Here is a 19,767-nt window from a genome sequence, read left to right as displayed (position 1 = left end):
ATATATCCCCTATATTGTTTTATTTCGTCTTCTTTCTTCTTTTTCAATTGCTGTAAAGCACTTTGGGTTGCATTTGATTTTGTATGAAAGGTGCTATATAATTAAAGCTTGATTGATTGATTTATTGATGTCTTATGGCAGGACTGTAGATGGTAGTATATTTTAGGAGCCACAAACTATAAGCATACCACCATAACACTGATTAATCCAGATTAAAACTTCAGTGGATCAATCTGCAAGTTTAATTAATTCGCCAAAAAGTAAATTTTTTACAACCCTGACACTTATTTGATTAGAAAAAAAAAACCCAACCCAACAACACCTTACAACAGCCAATTATGTTCTGCTGTGCGCACTTGTGTGTCAATTCTTTTTGCCTTGAATCATCAGTCCTGACCAATAGTATTTGATATCAAGGTTTTACTTTTGAAATTTGGAAAAGTTTTTATATAATCATAAAAATGTTCAATTACTTTGTGTTTTTAGGATGAATAACATTGCTTGAATTAACTTTTTATTGAAACATTGCAGAGAACGGATGATGATTGGTGGAGTGTCTTTTCATATTAAATACTGTCAGTGAGAGACAAATAGAGAAAAGTTTCCGCAATAAGAGTATTGCTCATTTTATTCATTCACAAGCGTTGTAGCAACCTGTTAGCTCAGCTAAATGTTGCTAAATACACGAATAAATAAAAAAATACACATGTATACGATGCAAATATACATAGTGGTACATGTTATGGATTGGCTATAACCTCTGAAATTTACTAATTACAAGTGACAACACAACAACAACAACAGCTAAAACATCACTCTACATACAACGCTCTAAATTTAGTTTTCCATATTTCAAAAAGTGGACAGAACACAGGTATCAGAACAGCTGCATTTAACTGAACATAAGAGCAAATGAAAACAGCTAAAACATTCCAAAGAAATCAGAAGCGATATTAATCAAGTTGTTTCTTTAGAAACATTTTAGTATGTAACTGCAACAAATATTAAGGCACTTGAACTTAAAAAGATGTTTTCTTGCTGTTATAAAATTGTAAGCTGTCTGTAGTTGTACAGCACGTTTTCTAGGTTCTGGGTTGAATCCACATTTTGATGATGTTTTTGATTATTCACAAACAAATAAATATATTTTTAAGTAAGCAGGTAACTTATTATAACCCCTTCAAATATTAAACAAGTTTAAGCTACAATGTACTCTAATTAGAAGTGTGGTTGTTGAATAGTATCTAAAACATGCATTCTGAGGAGTATAGTGAAACATTTACATATTCTTAAAATCTCAATATGTTCAACTTACCAAATCTTTCAACTCATAATTTTAAGTAACAAGACATGAACTTAGTGTAGTAAGTTCTGAAGCTAAAAATAGCAGTTTGCTGAAATAGACAACTACATCTCTATACAATGAGCTGATGAATACAGATGAGTTGATTTCACTAATATACACCATGAGTTTTTACAGATTTCAGGGAAAATGATACAACAGAAGAGCTACTTAGCAACTAGCTTTAAAGGGACCTTTACACAAAATAACAAGGGATTGTGGAGAACACTATTCAAAAGACCAATCAAGACTAAGAAGGTGGTGAAAAGCATGATGCTGTGAAATCTCTGCAAACTGGGGGGTAGTTAAACAGCATAGACATGATTTTATCATGCCAAATGCATTGGCTCTACTGCACATGTGCTTGTTAGTGGGCGAGGGTCTCTTCTTGTAATTGTGCGACGCCTAGTCTCCCTGGCTTTGTGGCAACATTTGGGGAATATCTCCATTGCAGCGTGATTGTGGCTGCTCCTCCTGTCGGGCTGCGGCTGGCAGGGGGAGTGCAGGGTTTGTTGCAGTCTGTGTGTCAGGAGCCTTTTCACTCAGAGCAGCTTTTAAGCTGGCAGCCTTTAAGGCGGCAGCAAAGCCACCGCTGCTGCCAGGTGGTGGAGCAGCAGCACCAGCGGGTGTGTTAGGGTCAGCTGCAGTACCAGCAGCGGCAGGGTCTCCCTGCTCGGAGGCCCGGAGTCTCTTCATGAGGGTGGTCACTCTGACGGCTTTCTGGGAGTGATAAAAACACAAGAGTCCTGACTTATTGACTGATTGTGATGCATGCTTTCTAGATGAACTGTGACTGAAACATACCAGCAATGATATTTAAATGAAAATATAAAGCTTTAAAAACAGAGGCTACTCTTGCGCTGAGCTTTCTTTTTCGTTGAGTCTTTAGGCTGAAATCCTTTTTGCCCTCTCTTGATTGCAGTGGAGCAGATGTTTAAACATGTTTTTGAAGATTGAGCGGGGATAAATGAGCAATTTCTACAGAACTTGGTTATAGATTTGCCAGAGTTGTAAGCATAAAACTTGTCAATATTGAAGAAAAAAAACTTAGAAAAGTAGAGCATGAAATCCAATATATTTTAAATTAAAGTTTGCATCATTATTATGATAATAATAAGAAACATTTTCTATTACAGAAAAATGACTGAAATATATGACCAAAATATTTTGCTAAAGGAGACAAAGTGAGAAGCTTTACCTTCCACTTTGCTTTTGCAAAGTTCTTTTCTATTTGTGCACAAACTCCATCCTTGATGTTCTTGTCTGAGGCAGCATTTCCAGAAATCCTAAAGGAAACATACAAGAAAGTTATTATTTTGTTGTTGTATAAATGTAAGTTTTGTAGTTTGACTTTTTAAAATGTAAATATATTTTACCATTCATGGGCAATGGCTTCCTGTGCAGTCAGTCGCTGATCTTGGTCCACTTCCATCATTGATGCCACTAAGTTTTTGGCTTCAAAATAAAAAAGTAATGACCGAAGCTGATTTGCTTCTCCGAAATTCTTATTATTATGTTATATGTCTAATATTCCTTAACTAATATACATTTCAATAACACAGTAATCACTTACCAGAATCTGAAATATCATCCCAATATGGTGAATCAAACTCAAAGTCCCCAGACAGAATCTTGAGGAAAAGGTTCTTGTCACGGTTGTCAGGGTCATCTTCATCAGAGTCATCATAGAAAGGAGGATTTCCAGACAAACTGATGAGTTGGCAGAACAAAACTTATTGGTATACCACACTTTTTAAAAATCAAATCATCTGAATATGATCAGGAGGTATGTGAAGTACATGTATGAGCTCTTACAGTATATACATGATGACACCTATGGCCCAACAGTCCACAGGTCGCCCATATCTCTGCCTCCCGACCATCTCTGGAGCTGATAGCAAAATCAAATGTGTATGAGAACAAACCCTTTTTAGTAATTCAGTTCAATCTTTGTGTTTTCTAAAGTCTGGTTTTGTTATTTACCCAGGTATTCTGGAGTCCCACATGGATCCTTAATAAGTCCATTCTCCAGTTTAGCCAGCTGGAAGTCACTGATTACAATTTTGGAGTGCTTCAAACGATTGAAGTAGACCAAGTTCTCCAGCTGAGGGAGTAAATACAGAGAGGTTTAAACTGGAAAGCATTCCCGAAGAGCAGTTAAATTGGCTTGTGGTAAAATGCTGTCATTTTTCACTAGGTGTCAGCAGAGTTGTATACCTTAAGATTTCTGTGGACTATTTTCAGAGAGTGCAGGTAAGCTACGGCCTCCAGCACCTGCCTCATCACGTTGCTGGTGTCCCTCTCAGAGTAATATCCCTGATCTAAGATCCAGTCAAACACCTCTCTGCCTGTAGCACTGCAGACAAGGGAGATCCATATTCAATACATGCCACTTGTTGATAACAGGAATGCAAACTACTACATTCTGAAGTAAACATTGGTCTTTTACGAGTCGAGGCAGCTCTGTGCGCTCCACTCTGCACAAAGATTTCCTTCAAGAGCAGCCGATAATACTCACAGCTCCAGAAAGAGGAAGTACTCCTTCTTGGTTTCAAAAGCGTCAACCAGCTGGAGGATGTTGTGATGTTTCAGCCTTTGAGAAGCAGGAAAGGTTGAAGAGGAGGGGGAGAAAATGGTGGGATGTAAGTGGGGTTAAAATAAGAAATAAATGGAGTCAGAGAGTAGAACAAGCTACACATCAACAGACTTAGATAACTGATAACTGACATTTTCTCAAAGCTTTGAAGAGAGCTGGTATTAAACATAATTTTGATGCTTAATAATCACTGCCCTAAATTACTCTGTGGTTAACTTAATTTTGCCTGTTAATGTGTGGGGTAATGCCGTTTCATTCTGTTCTCCTTTGTAATGTGGCGTTCTTGGTATTAATGGGAATTGACAGCAAATATGATAGTCTTTTCTAGAATTTTGCATTTCCGTTACACATTACGTAAAGTTGTACAAAGATAAGGCTGGACGAATTGATTTTATTCTTGTCTACAAACCTGATGCAGGGACCATGACCACAAGTAATTGGCCTGTCACTTTCTAACTTTCTAACCCTGTTTGTGCCTAACATTAATTTTAAGAAAAAGTCAAAATATTAAAAACTTAAATTTCAAAAAAGCTCAGAGATTTATTTAGACAAGCTAGGTGCTGTGTTTTTAAGCAAACATGTTTTCTTTTGGGACTATTTTCTGCAGCGTATTTGTCATGACATGAGTATGAGCAGGATGGTGTATGTGGTATTGACTCAGGTTACTGGGTTTTTTTGTCTCAGTGCCAGGACAGTTCCTGAAACATGTACGCTCTATAATGAGATGCTCAGACTGCACTTACATCTTTAGGATCATTATCTCGTTCTTGGCAGCTTTCCTCACTTTCCTCCCGTCCTTTTTGTGGAACTTTTTACAGGTGTACATTTTCAAGGTGTTCCTATCCTTTGCCCTGAATATCTCACAAAACTCCTCTCTGTTAGAAAGACACAGGGGACAAAAAACGTCATACTTTGAGCACATTTATTACGGAACTTTCAGGGCTTCTTTAAATTACATTACAATATAGATGAATGAACTTACGATTTAACGATCTGTCCGAGGTCATATTTGTCGGTGACCTCTGAGGGATTGTTGTAATCCTTCTTCTCTCCGAGTGTCAGACAGCCAAATGGCATGGCAGCTCGTGCCCTTTAGCCAGGGAAAGTCCTGCCACAACACAATCTGCTAACAACATAAAACCTGTTAGACTTAACAGACTCTGTAGTACAGCATTATTTCAACAGAGTAAGTGGAGCTGATCATGGATTCTTTGAATTCATTGTGGTAATAAACTGTTTTATTAATGACAGGAATAGTAATGGTGGAAATAACTGCTCAGTGATGGCTCTTTAAATACAATGAAAGCAGTAAATCAGTGCAGGGATTAACAGAATAGTAAGCCGCCTTTCAATCTTAAAACAGAGAGGAGGTTTGTGTTGTTGAGATTGTAGAGGCCAATTATTTCCCATTATCCCATGAACAAAACAACACAACATTTGATTTTCCAATAACACAGTCTCTTCAGTGAACTCTGTCAGACGACCAGGTTTGGTTCTATCACTCTGCAGTGAGTCAGGTCTGTGCTGCAGCAGCAGAGGCTGTATAATTATTCATCTGTCTGCTTTATACACTAAAAAAATATTCAGATCAACCTGACCCTGAGCTGAAGCTGCAACTGTTGTCTTCCTTTTACAAAATATTTCAAAAGACACTTAAAGTTGAGGAAGTCTTTAACTCTGAAGAAAAAATGGTAGAAAAGTTTTCTTTCTTAAAGCCAGTGAAAAATGAAGTTCTGACCACCAACTGTGAAAATGACTTCCACACTTCCTCTACCCCCAATTAGTCTCATCCTCACATTCACATTGTTATATTAACATATTTCATACAGTCTATGGTAAAACCCCAAAAATGTAACAAAAAAAAGCTAAAACAGCAGATTTTAATGTAAAGTCCTGCCTTCAAAAATTGCCAATCATAGTTAAAGATGGTGATGCAACTCGCATAAATTGGGCTTCCTGAAAATCAAACACAACCAGAACTACTCACTTAGACCGCCCATCGTCTAGAATGGACCTCTACATTTTACACAAAATATAGCTGTGAACGGATAGATACCACCACGTGTATAAAGAGAATGTATTGTCTTATTGCCAAACCCTTGCTAGTAGTATGATTAAGTACACTCTTAGTCAAACTATGGCTGTTTCCGAAATCGCCTACTATACTAGCAGTACGTACTGATATGTCCAAAATTCAGCATGTAGTAAGTAGTATATGAACAAGAGCAAAATCTGCAGTATGCCAAAACTCCCCGGATGTCTACTGATACGGGAAAATATCTCAGTATGCATCGGACCAGTCTGCCTCGCGTACTGTTTCCCATAATGCACAGCGCTCGTTCTGCTTTTTCTTTTTCCTCATTTTTTGACGAGAGGAAATCCATTTTTGGGTGCTGTGAAAGATATCAAATTACATATAAACCACTTCCTAACTTTTTAAATCATAAATGGATGCTAAATAAGCATTTTATTTATCGGCTTCGCCGTTGTTTAATTCCGCTTTCCAAAACCGGAAATCCAGCGAAGTCTGGCTCAGCATGCTGCATGACAGATCGAACAGAACAGTCATACTACATACTAAATTCAAACGCAGTATGTAGTAGGCAATACCTACTGCCTACTACATTAGTAAGTAGTATGTAGCAGGCCGTTTCGGAAACAGCCCTGGGGTTTACTCTGCAGCAGACTAAGGTGACACAGCTGTCTACTGTTGAAGATCAGGTAACAGAACACACACATATCTGCAGGATAAATCATTGCCTTTAACACAACGTTTTAACAGCAAAAAGACCACTAAACGAAGTTCACCCACATGAAGTAATTTAACACTTTTCTATGCCAATTTCACAGCCTCAATGAATAAATAGAATAACTAAATAACTGGAGAGCTACCATGGACATAGGCTGATCTAAATAACCCTTATTATTATTTAATTTTTTGTTAGACTGAGCTAAAAGAATCTTTGTTGGAGGCAACTGTCTGACACTTGTTTTCAATAGTCACTTGTGAAAGTAAGTACTGTATGTCTTTGTATACATTTACTGCAGTGAAATCACCTAAACACGTATAACTTTACATGACCTGAATCGCTGCAGCCGTGCAGCAGAATACTATACATGTTCACTACTAGCAGCTGGTGAATTGGGTTGCTAGTATGGAAAACAGAGCCAGTTTGTTGGCAGGCCTTCGAGTAGAAAAGGCAGCCAGCACAGGAGAGTGGGAGTAGAGAAAATCTGACTGAGGTGCTGTCTGGAGCCTCAGTCAAGACCCTATCAGAGGCACAGATTTCTGCCTGCTTTAGCATCCAGTCATATCTGTTATAGTACAACAAAGAGCAGACGTATAAATGTTAACATGGAATTTGAATGCACATGTAAGAAGAGTGATGAATGAAAATCCTTTATTATGGTTCATTACTGTAAGGCAACAAAGCAGAACAGCTCCTGCTGAAGATCTCATGTTTATATAATACAAACAAAGACTTTTACTTTTAGACAGCATGCTTTGTATACACTGTAGAAGAGTCCACAAGGGGACTCATTACTCTAGGATCCAGGCTCACCCGTAAAGCTGAAATATCAAGTGTAACCTTATGTAAATTGCTTGTTTATAATAACTAAAAAGATTATTTTTCCACTGATGTTCCTCGTTTAAGCCTCTTTATTGAAACTGATTTCTGTCTTTGATCCCCACACAGCAGGGAGAAAAAATATTCATGCAATTTTTTATTCACTTGGATGCAGTCCTACACATTAACAGTGAATAAAAGTGTCAGTGCTACAGTGCTGAAGGTTGATTTCTTGATTTTATACCCTGGCACAGATGGATAACATGACCTTTATCAACAAGGAGTAAGTCAATGTGTCACTTCAGCATCAAACAGGTCGTTGCAACCTTAATATTGGAGTCAAATTTAATCCTGTCTTTTATAAGGTTTCAGAAGTATTGGTTCTTCATTATGAATAGAAACTGCTACATAAGCACAAGCTTGTTTAGAAGACTGTGAGAAATGGTTGAAAAGTGGCATCTTTACACTGTCGGATATGAAAAATGGTCCCATTCTATTACACATACAGCAAAACTGTGCTCAACTTTTTATGCAACTTGGTTCTTCACTATAGATATGTCACACACAAGTACTGTTAAATAATACCCTGCTGGATAAATTACACAAGCCATATAAGATGTATACTTTTAAAATAAAATACAGCTAGAAATAAATTCAGTACAACTTTGTCCACCTCTTCACTGAGGTACATAAACAGTAATACTTATCTCTGTAAGTGGTGCTAGTACCGGTTAAAAGAAGATCTCTTATCGGGCCTCTGATGTTATCTAAACTACTCAGCAAGGCCCGATATGTACAGAGCTGCACTGCAGTTGTGCTATTTTTTGTTATTGCCAGAAAAAGTTATTCAAAGTGGCAGGCAAAGTCATTTTAGCTTTGTGTACACGGTACCTTGCTGTATGCAGAATGTATGGGATTCTTAAAAGGTTGCTTGGCCAAAACTAAAAGCTGTATAAAATACTGTTTCATAGGTCTTACTGTATTTGAAACATAAGCCTACAGTGTAAGTATCAATGTAGTGACCCACTTTGGAATTAAACCAGAAAAAATCTGAATCTGAATTGGGGTTTTTTGCAAAGTAAGTTTGTTCACATAGATCGTATAAAGCATGGATACAGTCTAAGTGATGTCACCTATTGGTTTCTGGAGACATGTTTCGAGGCCCAATGATGACAGGCACCACACTGGAAATACTGACTCAACCTAACTTTCAATCTAGAGACAGGAAACACACCACTGTCTGTCAACTCAACTCTGCCATTATGCATTGTGCAAATGTATGTACAACTCTTACCCTTTATGTTATTGACAGGTGAGTAATGAAAAGTTCCACCCCATGTATAGTGCGTATGAATAAATAAATTAGCATCATACATTAAACTGTTTTTTTCAGGATGTAAACATGGTTAATGCAGCTGTAATGGGCACTATAACATGGGGCCTCGTGGATATTCCTTGGCTTTTGCAGTTTGCATCAAGTGGACACTCGTGGAACTGCAGTTTTTTGCTCTTCCATATTGGCTCCACTTTTTAACATCCAAGGATGCTGATTGTATTCTTCACAACATTTTTAACAAGGCATTTTAAAAAAGTATATAAAAGATAGCTACAAAGAGCTGTACTTCTATACTCAAGGGATTCAAATACAGTAATCAATAAAAAGTCAAACAAATGGGACAAAAATTATGTGCAACATATATATCTGGTTGAATTGTCTTTTATTTCTCTTTTGTTAGTCCAAGTTTATATCACATAATGATTGTTACTTTGAGCTGCATTGTTTCCAGGAGTGTGCACAAGCTAAAGAACATTTCTCCCACGGGTGAACAAAAAGGGTTGGTGTTGCAAACTACTCAAACAGAGCACATCTCTTACTACAGCACTACAGTCCAAACACTGGCATGTTTCAGTACAATGCTTATCTGAGCATCATGCAGCATCAATAGCACTCTCCTCTGTGCTAAAGAGGAGGGCTGTCAGTGAACCATTAGTCTGCAGTATGATGACTATTTGCTAGATGATTATGAGCTAAATCATATCCTCTGCATGAATCCTGCAATTACAATACCCAGACTGCACATTACTGTTTTCTGGCTCTCACACTGATTCACACAACTGTGCTGCCTGGGTGGAAGAATTATTTCACAATGCATGCCTCAATCCTGCCATGATGCTCTTTCATACACAAAGAAGCACACAGATGATGGACACAAGAACAAATACTTTTCTTTGGATCCCTTTTGTCATTTTGAATGTCTTCATAACGTTTTGTACAAGGTATATTTCGTTACATAATCAGAATAGTGGTCACTTCTGATGATGATATCAACAAAACGTAGCTTCTTAGCATCTTGAATGGCTCTCATTGGCACACTTTGGTGGCCTCTGATGCCTCACAAAGACAAACATTATCGTGCATGCAGAGCAGAGTTAATGTACGAGGCTGAGGTGAGACTACTTAATGCAATCTTTATACTGCAAAATGAATCATAGATCCCTACACCTGTTCTCAAAATATGGACTCACAGGACCACAGTGCACCAAACACTAACAGTTGGTTTGAAATGTCAGACTGAATTTTGTGTGCGGTTGTTTTTTCCCCCTTTTCAAAGTAAGATCTTCACCCGAAGAAGAGAAAAGATAGAAGGCTCTTGACTTGCTGAATCAGGATTCTTTTATCTTTGTCTTTTGAAAGATCTGAATGAAGAGTGCTTCATTAATGGGAATTTAAATGCTGCATCAGTTTTAATCAGTTGCAGGGAAAACTTAACAACTAAGACCATGACAAAGGCAGAGCTGCTGTACTTCACTAAGAAAATAAAATGATATGCTACATTTATATTCGTGGCATTATGTCAGTAAATGCTAAATCTTTTCCCATTTACATTCTTAAGCATTACAGGCCATAATCTGCAAGCAATAACCTGCACTCAAATGTCCCTTATGAATATTTTTTCTTTCTCTATCATCTATGAAGAGTTTTATTTCATTAGTACTCCAAAAAAACTAACTGCATGTTATAATTACACATTTTAAGAAAATACATTTGCTATAATAGTCACCATGTTTAAAGCAGGACAGGACTGGACTTTGACCTTGACATGTGTTAAAAGCAGCCTTTTTAGAGTCTCCTGGATGAATTTGCTGGTTTTGCAGGAACAAAAACAGCTTGTGTGCAATCATGTAGAATTATCAAGGTCAATAGGCCAAAAAAGGGGATATCAGTGATGAACCAATAGTGGGCACTGGGAAAAAAAGAGTGGGGATAAACATATGACATCCATCTTTGAGCCACTCTCACACACTACACTTGTTGGAAACGAATTAAAGTTGCTCTCCGTCTTTTTGTTTGGACATTGTGGTAGTCCAAGTTGAGTTGAAGCAAATGAGAAATATTTAGTGAAAATTGGTTATACCACAAACCACGAATAAAGATTATTAGCTCCAGTTCTATTATTCTATATCATTTTGTATCATATCATATTATCTTACAAACGTCTCATTTTGAAGAGAAAAAAACAAAGGAGAGATAGTATCTTCACACAATGTTAAAGCTGTCTCAGAACAGCAGCAACAAGACAAAAATAAATAATTTAAAATGTACGGCTTTGACACTAATTGGAGGAAATATGTCCAACACATGATGGTCTCATTTGAGAAAATAAAGAAAAATGTTGCTTTGGAGGATCACAGTTCATCTGTTAAAAATGATAGTAATTGGACTAATGTGTTCCAAGACCCCAACTCTAATCTCCCATGTCCTCAGCTTGTTACATGAGCTAAATAACCCTTTGCAATAATACAAAACAACTCAATGAGGTTTTATAGCAAGAATGAAATGAGTGCAATGTTGCAGATTTTCATTCCTTTGCGGAAAGAAAAAGTCTCTTGATCTGTTGTATATTTGAAATAAAACTGAGGGATGGAGCATCTTGCTTTTTGTCAGGGCATTTTTAAAGGTCTAATACTGACTGATCTATGAGCAGGAGTATGTCCACACTTCTTGAACTGGGGTGGCCAAGCATAAGCACTGACTTTTGCAGGGGTGGATTGTTAGAAATAACATTTATGAACTCTTTATATCTCCACTGCTCAAATTATCTCTGATTACTAACACAAATGCATCGAAAGTGTGTTTAGAAGACTTAAATAAAGTTCTGCGTTTAAAGTCAAAATTGAGAGCATAAAAGCCAGCCGGAGTACTGAACTTCTTATAGCAGCTGGGGTTGCCAATCACACATCACAGGGGGGGGCATTGGCCACCCCAGATCCAAGGGGGTGGCCCTTGGATCCGCCCCTGCCTAATTAAGTTGTGAAATTGAAATATCACCATTGAAAGGTTGTAATTTAGACCAGGGGACATAAATCTACAACAAATTTAAACAATGTGTTAGAAAATTGATTCATAGTTCAACATGACATGTAAGGTTACCATAAATATGATACAAATCTTCGGTTTTAGACGTATGTGTAAGTGTGCGATCAGCAAGTGTTTTAAAGTATTAATACAGTCCCATATTTACAAGAAGCTTCTTGAACTAATCCTTTTTTAACTTCTGAAAAGGTCCATCTGATATGTGAGCTGAGTCGTGCTGACTGACCGAGTTGAAAACTGTACAATGCGCTCAGATTTTCCCAAAGGTGGCTGCTTATTTTCATGTTTTTTTTTATGGATAATGTTTGCTGTTGCCTTGTTACAGTTTTCTGTTGGTCCTACTAGCATACTTTGTCTGTGTCCAAGGAGAAGTATGTAACTATCTGTGTGTGTGTGTGTGTCTGTGTTTACTTGCATGTGGGAGGATATTTATGAAATAAAAACAGAGAGTTCTCAGGCACCTTCTGAATGCAGTTTGGGGGCACTGGGAACAATAACACGGCTGCATTAGGATGCAAGCTGGAGATTAGAAATTGTGAAATTATTTAAGTTGCTTCTTTTTAATACACAACTACATATAAGTTGTTTGGTTCATTTGGATTAGGTTAATATTATGTTATGTTATTTTGACAAAGACATGTCAGTCAGTGGAAGCAGGCCATGGGGGGCTGTGTTTTTGGCCCCAGCCAAGGCTTTTCAAACAGAATGGCTGGGTGACGGGGGCAGATGGTGCTGATGAGGTTGGAGCCAAATGTTAAAGTCTGTAATGTCTAATTTATGAGCTAAATGTTGTTCTTGCTAAGCTGTTATAACAGAGAACACAGTTACACTTTTAATTTTCAAGGACATTACATCACACATGAACAGAAGAGGGAGAAACGTGTTTGTTCAGATTCTGTGTAGAGGAGGGAAACGTTGATGTGCATGAATCAGTCTGTCTTTGTGCTGAGCTCTGCAATGCTTCCAGTCAACCATTCATCTCGTCTTCTGGCATCACTGGCTCATCTGAGTCTTCTGATGTTGTTTTGTTGCTATGGTCACCAAGTGCTACAGTATGCACCATGGTACTGACTGTGCGGAGCAGCTCTCTGCGTACTCCTCGACATCAAAACTACCCAACACCACTGCCACTTCATGTGACTGAAACCATGATGATTGATTTGAATTTAAACAGTGTATACACAAAAACAAACAAAAAATCATCCAGACACTCAAGACAACAAAAAGCTGATTGCTCAGTGATGCAAACCCTGATCCAGGTAACACGTTCAATTCAGTGTGAAGCCTGTTACATAAACAAAGGGCCGCAGCTCTATTGAAAATATCTCTTTCAAACACTCTATTCATTCACTGATGAATCTGTAGCTGCTCATCAAAAGCTGTCAAGGCTAAAGGGAGGAGAAAACTATACACCTGTAGAAAAAAAAATGATGACGTGTGGCTGGATGTCTGAAAGCACTGCAGCATCAGGAACCATGTTTCAATGTATTTTTAATGAGTTTCTTGTAGAAATCTATGACTTTGAACTTTTCCTATTTATAAAGATAGTCAATTGTAATATTGTAAGCCCATTAAACCAGTAATTAAGTGTACTGCTTCAAGCACTCTCCAGCAGATGGGCCCTCCTCATGGCACCACCATAAGTCTATTGTTCCCGCTTCAAACCAACCGGCTGTGCAACACAGCTTCCAAAACTTTCCTCTTATTTCCTCTTAAATTTTAAACATGCTATTGGTTATATGTGCTGGAAGTGTCCAAAGTGAATTTCCAAAATGCTGGAATGAGTCTTAAAGAATACCAAAAACTTTGCAGAGGCCTGTAGGTCCTCACATGCACCTGTGTGGCTCTCTTGTGTGGTGTTATTAAGCTTAGGACAGGCCCCTTCAGTGATCTTACAAGTCAGTGCACTTGTTCCCTTCTGGAGTGCAAGAAGAGGTGGCTTTCAGCACCTGCAAAGTAACTGCAATCACAAACTCTTTGGGTGCAAAATGATGACAAATAATGACAGGAAGGCAGGGACACCATGAGACTGTGAACATGTGAACTCAGGGGGGCTACAGTCTGAGTGCATCATGAAAGAGAATGCCTTATAGAAAATAGAGACACAGACTAAGATCATAATGTAAGCTGACTTGTTGGGCACAGTAACTAGTAGAAATGTGTGCAAGCTTCAACATGATAACAGGTACCACTGCTTAAATCATGGATTTTCATAGAATTTCTCTGCTCTGCAAGCGACACAATTCGATAAATTACATGCAGTATTCACGCATCAGCCAGGTTGCACAAACATGTTGCAAGTGCACAGGTCGCATGGAAACTATTCTGCAGGTTTCTTTTATCACGTGGGCACGTGCCAGATTTTTGCTTAAATGTTTCATTGCCGCCAAACTTTTTGAAATCAATCATGTGTCGTCAACTTTAGACTAAGGGGAGCTGAAGACGTCAGATTTAAACCTCACAGAACAATCTCCACTTCTCACGTTTTGGCAGTAGAGCTTTAAAATATTATGATGGTTCCCCGAAGACTATACGCAAACTGTGATCACTTACCTTCAGTGAAGTCAACTGATGTTAATCAATAATCCAGTCCTCCGTCTTATAATGGACTATTTTTCTTGGCTTGGCTTTACTTTTCCCTCCGCTGATTGTGCAGCCTGTGTGCGCTATCAGACAGATCTGAGATAGTCGAGCATTTCCAACAAGTCAGCGTGTTCACGGAGTATTACGTGAACGTGTGATGGTAACAGCGGGCTATGATGCAGGAGGGAGGGGAGGTGTGTGCGCGCGTGAGATACGCGAACCAACTGTGAGGTTTGTGTGCGCGCGCGCGCGCGCGCGCAGCAGTGCAGCAAATGCTTTTGGGACAGAATTATCGTTTTAAGGAGTTTAAACAGTGAATGAAGCGGGTGACGATGAAGGCTGCACGTCAGAGTTCAGTCACTAAAAGAAAAAAAGCTGGGTCAAAAGATTTTTTTCTCTCCATGTCTCTCCGGAAGTTGATGTCAGTCTATTAATGAGACAATTTCACCAAAACAAGAGCAGTTTTTCCCTGTCAATCCAAAACAAGTAATTCCTTGCATGCTGATTATCTCCACCTCAATCTGATCTCCTCCTAGAGAGACATTATGTGCCTTGGTTTGTGTGCTCACTGCTTTCCCATCAAAGATACTGATTGATCCTTTCGTTTGATATGATAGATATTTCCAAAGGAGTGATAGAAAGGCGAGTTGGGATGAATCTGGTCTTCCAAATCGTCTTAGTTTCAGGGGTGTGACCAGACTTTTCTGTCCAGGGAGGTCAAATTGGGGCACTGAACTCTGCAGGGGGTGGATAGCCGGCACACATTCGAATCATTTGCACTTATGATCTCTTTCCATCTCCACTAATCATACCCTGATTGCAAACTTTGATATATCTGAATGATTATACAACCCACTGAGCATTTGTCTGTTGAAATTACTTCTAAAACACATCTATGGAAACTGTTGAAAAGCTGTTCAAAAATGGTTTCAAAGTGAACATACATCATCGACATCTATTCGTAGGCATTTATTCAACGTTTATGTTTAGACCATGCTTCACTGGGATATCTGCCTCTGTAACAAAATTCATCACACAAACAGCTAACAACTATTATCAAGTTGTATCCATAGACTGTATAAAATATGGACGTAGGATCCGTGACGTCACTCATCTGTTTCTGAAGAGTGTTTGAGGCTAATTGGCGGCGGCAGCCATATTGCTGCTGTCGAGTGATTGTGACGTAAAGAGGCAGAGTTTGAGCCTCCTAGCCAACAGCTACAGTGTTCCTGCCTGTCAATCAAGTCAGCTGTGCCTCTCATTGGAAGACTCATAATCTCAATATCTTTGAAATTGCTGCGTTAGAAAAAAAATCACACCCCCTCACAGTGTGTGCCAATCGAGAAATGAGCTATCCAGACTACACTCGTCTTTTGTACCAGGCTGTGAACATGTTTATTTCTGCTGTAAAGATCGTCTTTTTCCCATTCATGTATATGTGACTTCCGGTACTTCCAGAGCCAGCCTCAAGCGGATCCTCAATGAACTGTAGTTTTTAGCACTTCCGCATTGGACTCATATTTTTAGACCAGAGGTTGCCGCTTGGTTGAATCTCATAAATATAATGGCTAAGATCATTGTGAAGTCAACCTTAATACACCAGTCCAGCACTCATCACAGTCAGACAGAGGATGCTGTTACATTACAGTGAAGTAAATGGTCTTCCTGCCTTCATCATCAGAGATGAGCAGCCAAAGTACCTAAGCATGCATAGTCTTCTATATCTTGAGACACATCAATGTTATAAGTGTATTGCTTTAGGTTGGAAATATTTTAAATTAGGTCTCAGACATCTAGACTTGATTTCAACCTGTTTCAACCATATCTTGATGTGGAGTCCTGGTTAGTACACACCGAGAAGGAGTAAAAAACAAGAAGCTGTAAGTTCAAAGTCAAAAGGCAAAGTATTGACAGAAGGAAATGAGCAAAGTTGAAATTTAAAACAACTGCCTGTAGCAGCCTTTTGCAACGCATCCCGAACAGTTTATTTTAGAGGTTATTTGCCTCTGACAAGGCAGACAGCCAGCCAAAGTTTCAGACTTTGGGTGGCTAATCACATTTTAAGGGGGGCCATAGCCAACCCTGGAAGTGCACCTGCTTCGCTTGTAGCCTGCTAAAGTACACAACTCCAGGTATCAAATGATGGCACATTTCATAGTAAAGTCACATAAGTTGAACTGATATCTTACAATAGTGGCTGGTCATGTGATCCCATAGAGCCAGGAAGTTGAAAGCCAATCGAAAATACACCATAAATAATGCATTATGAATAGGAAAGAAAATGAACACCGAGTCGATATCTCGAGGTACAAAACAGCAAACAGCAATAATGTGTACACCTGCAAGTTTCAGGAGAAATGCTGCATGTAGGAGGGAAAACCAAATTGAAAAAAAGACACCACCATATGATGCTCAAAAGCTGTCACACTTAACCAGTGAGCTAGCAGCTGATGGAGGACTATTCTCTGTTCTGCACAGTCTGATAGATCCAGAGCTGCTCTGCAGGTCTCTTCAGAGTTACGCTACCCAAAGAGAGGCACAAATCCCACAGGGTGTGACTGAGACAAAGCTCAGAAGAACCAGGATATTTCACTGGGTCAGTGCCAACAACAGAACTGTGTTCTTCACAGCCTTGTAGTGGTCACAAAGAGCATGAGAAACAGCATTTCTAACATTTATTTTGATGTGTCAAGTCTCACAAGATTAAGGCCAGAGATTATTGATAAAGAACAATGATTCATGGTTTTGTACAGCAAACCATTATTTGGTCTACTTTTTGCATGAAAATGTACATTTCTTGCAGCAGGAAGTAGCAAACATTCATTTTATGAACTCACATTTGTTTTATCTGGCCACCATGGACAGGTTGCATTTTAACAGAGACCTCTGTGTGCTGTAGAAAACTGATCTGGCAATTAAAAGCACAGAGCAATTATGTGCAGGTACATACAGAGGATGTGAGGTGGTTTTAGCTGGTAGGCAGACTCTGTAGCATTGGCTTATGTAACTGGAGTGTCTCTTTCCCAAAATGAGTAATGCCGCTAAAAGGCCATTGGGATAACAGGAACGAGAGCATCTTTAACCTGCTCCCCACCTACCCACAAAACCACCTACTCGCTCCTCTCTGACTCCTGGAATGGCACGTCGCTCCACAACTCTGGTTTTCTGAGGAGTACAAGTTGTTCTATATCACAAATCTGAGTCCTGGAATCCCTCATATCACTGTCATTATTTTACTGCAGGAGGTACGTAATCCTCCCCCAATCCTCCTCAGCAGGAGGGACTCAATCACTCTGTCAGCTGTCTGAGTTTGAGTATAAAAATGTCTTTGAGACATCACCCTAAGAGACGAACCTTGAATTTTAATGGGGGGAGACAATTTGAAATTCATCAAAGGTAAAACACTTTGAAACAAAAATGTAACCCCAGTGACACAAAGGCAAAAGTTGAACAAAAGCATTTATTCATCAGGAGCAGGTAGGAGGCAGGGAGTCAAAAATAGAGCACAGATACAACCTAGATTTGGGTATTTTTCAGATGAAAGGTGAGATAACTTCATTTTCAGGTGACAGCTGAGTGCCTGAGACTCAAACATGTCTGGATTGAGTCCTAAATGATTGACGTAACATGACATCGTTGAAACTTTTTCACTCCCCAATGTGTCATTAAAGCAGCACAAGAACTGCAGCTCACCTCATCATCCTTCAAACATGACTTAAAGCCACACTTGTGCTTTTATGTCGTAATATTTGTATGGGCTGGAGCTTAACATGAGATGTTTACATCCACCGGTTTGGTGCACTGTGGCCATTATCACAGCCCTTTCAGTGACCTGGATAGTACAGAGTGTAGAGTTTGTATTCATTCGAAAGAAGTCGTTTTCCACTGACTGACAGTCCATGTTTCTGTTCTTGTGGTGTCACACTCAGGGTGGGAAGCTTAAATGGATAAATCATGGATTTCTGTATCCAGTTTGATTATGTAAAGGCTGAGAGTTATGCATATATTTGCATAATAAGGGGCGTGGCTGAGTTGATGAAAAAAGTGGGCATTTTGTAACTATTTCTGAGGAGACTGAAAGCCTTCCTTACTCCACCTCTTTGCCTGTTTGTACATTGATCTTGGGTAATTTTTTGCTCTGCTGAAATCAATGTGTTAATTGAAAAGCCTATAAATGCAGTGGGGTTTGCTCCCATAGCACAGGAGTTTCAACCCAAGCTCAATTTTGAGTCAATCTGTCCTGCTTTCTCTTACTAATTTTGTGTTTTGATGAGTTGCACATGGGGATTAAAAACACTGAAAAAAAGTTCTTGCCTCGGAGAGACTAAAAGTCTCTCTTTTTCCTATACAAACTTCTTTGACACTCAAAGTAGACTACCTTACAAGTCCTCTGATGCCACTAATTAGGTACAGATATAATTCAGCATATCTTGTTATCCTCACATAAAGCTGTGTAATTACCCCAGCTTAAATCATCATATTCGCTTGCACTGGCGTTAATTTAAAAGTCCATTACTTTCTTGTTGAATTTGTCCTTCAACAGTCATTGCATCAGTCTGATGTATGAGAAACTGGTTACAGCCTACTTTTTCTCTTTTTAAGTAATGGACTATGCAACATCCCTTTATTAGATGAGTTATTTTTTGCCTTTTGTATTTTAACGCAGGTTTAAATATCTCACAAAAACAAAGACTCTCTCTCAGTTCCTCAAAACAAACAATGCCTCTGACACCTCGTGCACTATACTCATCTAATGTGATATATCAGTTGTAATTATCTGCAGGAAGGCTTTTATTGTCAGTCATACACTAGAGGCATACGCAAAAGTAGAATCTGCGTCACAGAGCTCGCAAGCAGAACCTCACTGTGCTTCTCTGAAAGTACTCAATGCTCTGCCCAGCCTCATGTTACCATGGCTGCATCTGCTTAATCCAGCATTTGTAAGTCTATGAATGGACTCGAGTGACTCCAGTGCCTCACCGTTTCAACATGTCTTCTAGTTTGGTGCTGCAGACCCTCCCAGTGTACCCATGAAAGACTTCAAAGAGAATGTGCACAATGAAAAAGCATTAGATTTTCTTGTTGCTGCTTAAAGTTTAAGATAATAAACTAAAAAACCTGTGAAGACAATATCCGGACTTACATACAATAGCTGGCTTGTGTATTACCTTAGAAGCTCTATTTGAGATATAAACCCCATTTGTTCATGTCAGGCAGTTATTACATAGTATTATACTGTATATGTGTGAATAAATAATGTATGTGGAAACACAGAAACCAAGTTAAACATTCCACTTTGGCA

General features: G+C 38.8%; 1 protein-coding gene across 2 annotated transcripts; it reads right to left on the bottom strand.

Annotated features, from left to right (window-relative positions):
• Positions 1 to 601: 601 nt before the first annotated feature.
• LOC117815635 (caM kinase-like vesicle-associated protein) lies at positions 602 to 15,052 on the bottom strand. Of its 2 annotated transcripts, none has more exons than XM_034687456.1 (11): positions 14,436 to 15,052; positions 4,921 to 5,064; positions 4,682 to 4,813; positions 3,861 to 3,935; positions 3,560 to 3,698; positions 3,326 to 3,446; positions 3,158 to 3,233; positions 2,916 to 3,052; positions 2,719 to 2,797; positions 2,541 to 2,628; positions 602 to 2,062 (listed from the first exon to the last, which is right to left on the bottom strand). In XM_034687456.1, the coding sequence occupies exons 2-11, from the start codon at positions 5,013 to 5,015 to the stop codon at positions 1,748 to 1,750; spliced, it is 1,257 nt and encodes a 418-aa protein (XP_034543347.1). In that variant the 5' UTR covers positions 5,016 to 5,064; positions 14,436 to 15,052; the 3' UTR covers positions 602 to 1,747. The 2 variants fall into 2 exon arrangements, with proteins under 2 accessions (XP_034543347.1, XP_034543338.1); XM_034687447.1 differs by having other exon boundaries at positions 4,921 to 5,061; positions 14,436 to 14,693.
• Positions 15,053 to 19,767: the final 4,715 nt, after the last annotated feature.

This window comes from Notolabrus celidotus, chromosome 1, assembly GCF_009762535.1.
Source record: "Notolabrus celidotus isolate fNotCel1 chromosome 1, fNotCel1.pri, whole genome shotgun sequence".
NCBI lineage: Eukaryota > Metazoa > Chordata > Actinopteri > Labriformes > Labridae > Notolabrus > Notolabrus celidotus.
This window is presented reverse-complemented; position numbering and strand designations above follow the sequence as displayed.

What these genes read in the sequence shown, in the direction of transcription:
- LOC117815635 (XM_034687456.1), bottom strand. Translation starts at nt 5,015, where the DNA reads ATGCCATTTGGCTGTCTGACACTCGGAGAGAAGAAGGATTACAACAAT. An exon ending in TACTTCCTCTTTCTGGAGCT is followed by an intron (nt 3,699 to 3,860) that starts GTGAGTATTATC and finishes CCTTGTCTGCAG; the next exon opens with TGCTACAGGCAGAGAGGTGT. An exon ending in TAGTCCACAGAAATCTTAAG is followed by an intron (nt 3,447 to 3,559) that starts GTATACAACTCT and finishes TTACTCCCTCAG; the next exon opens with CTGGAGAACTTGGTCTACTT.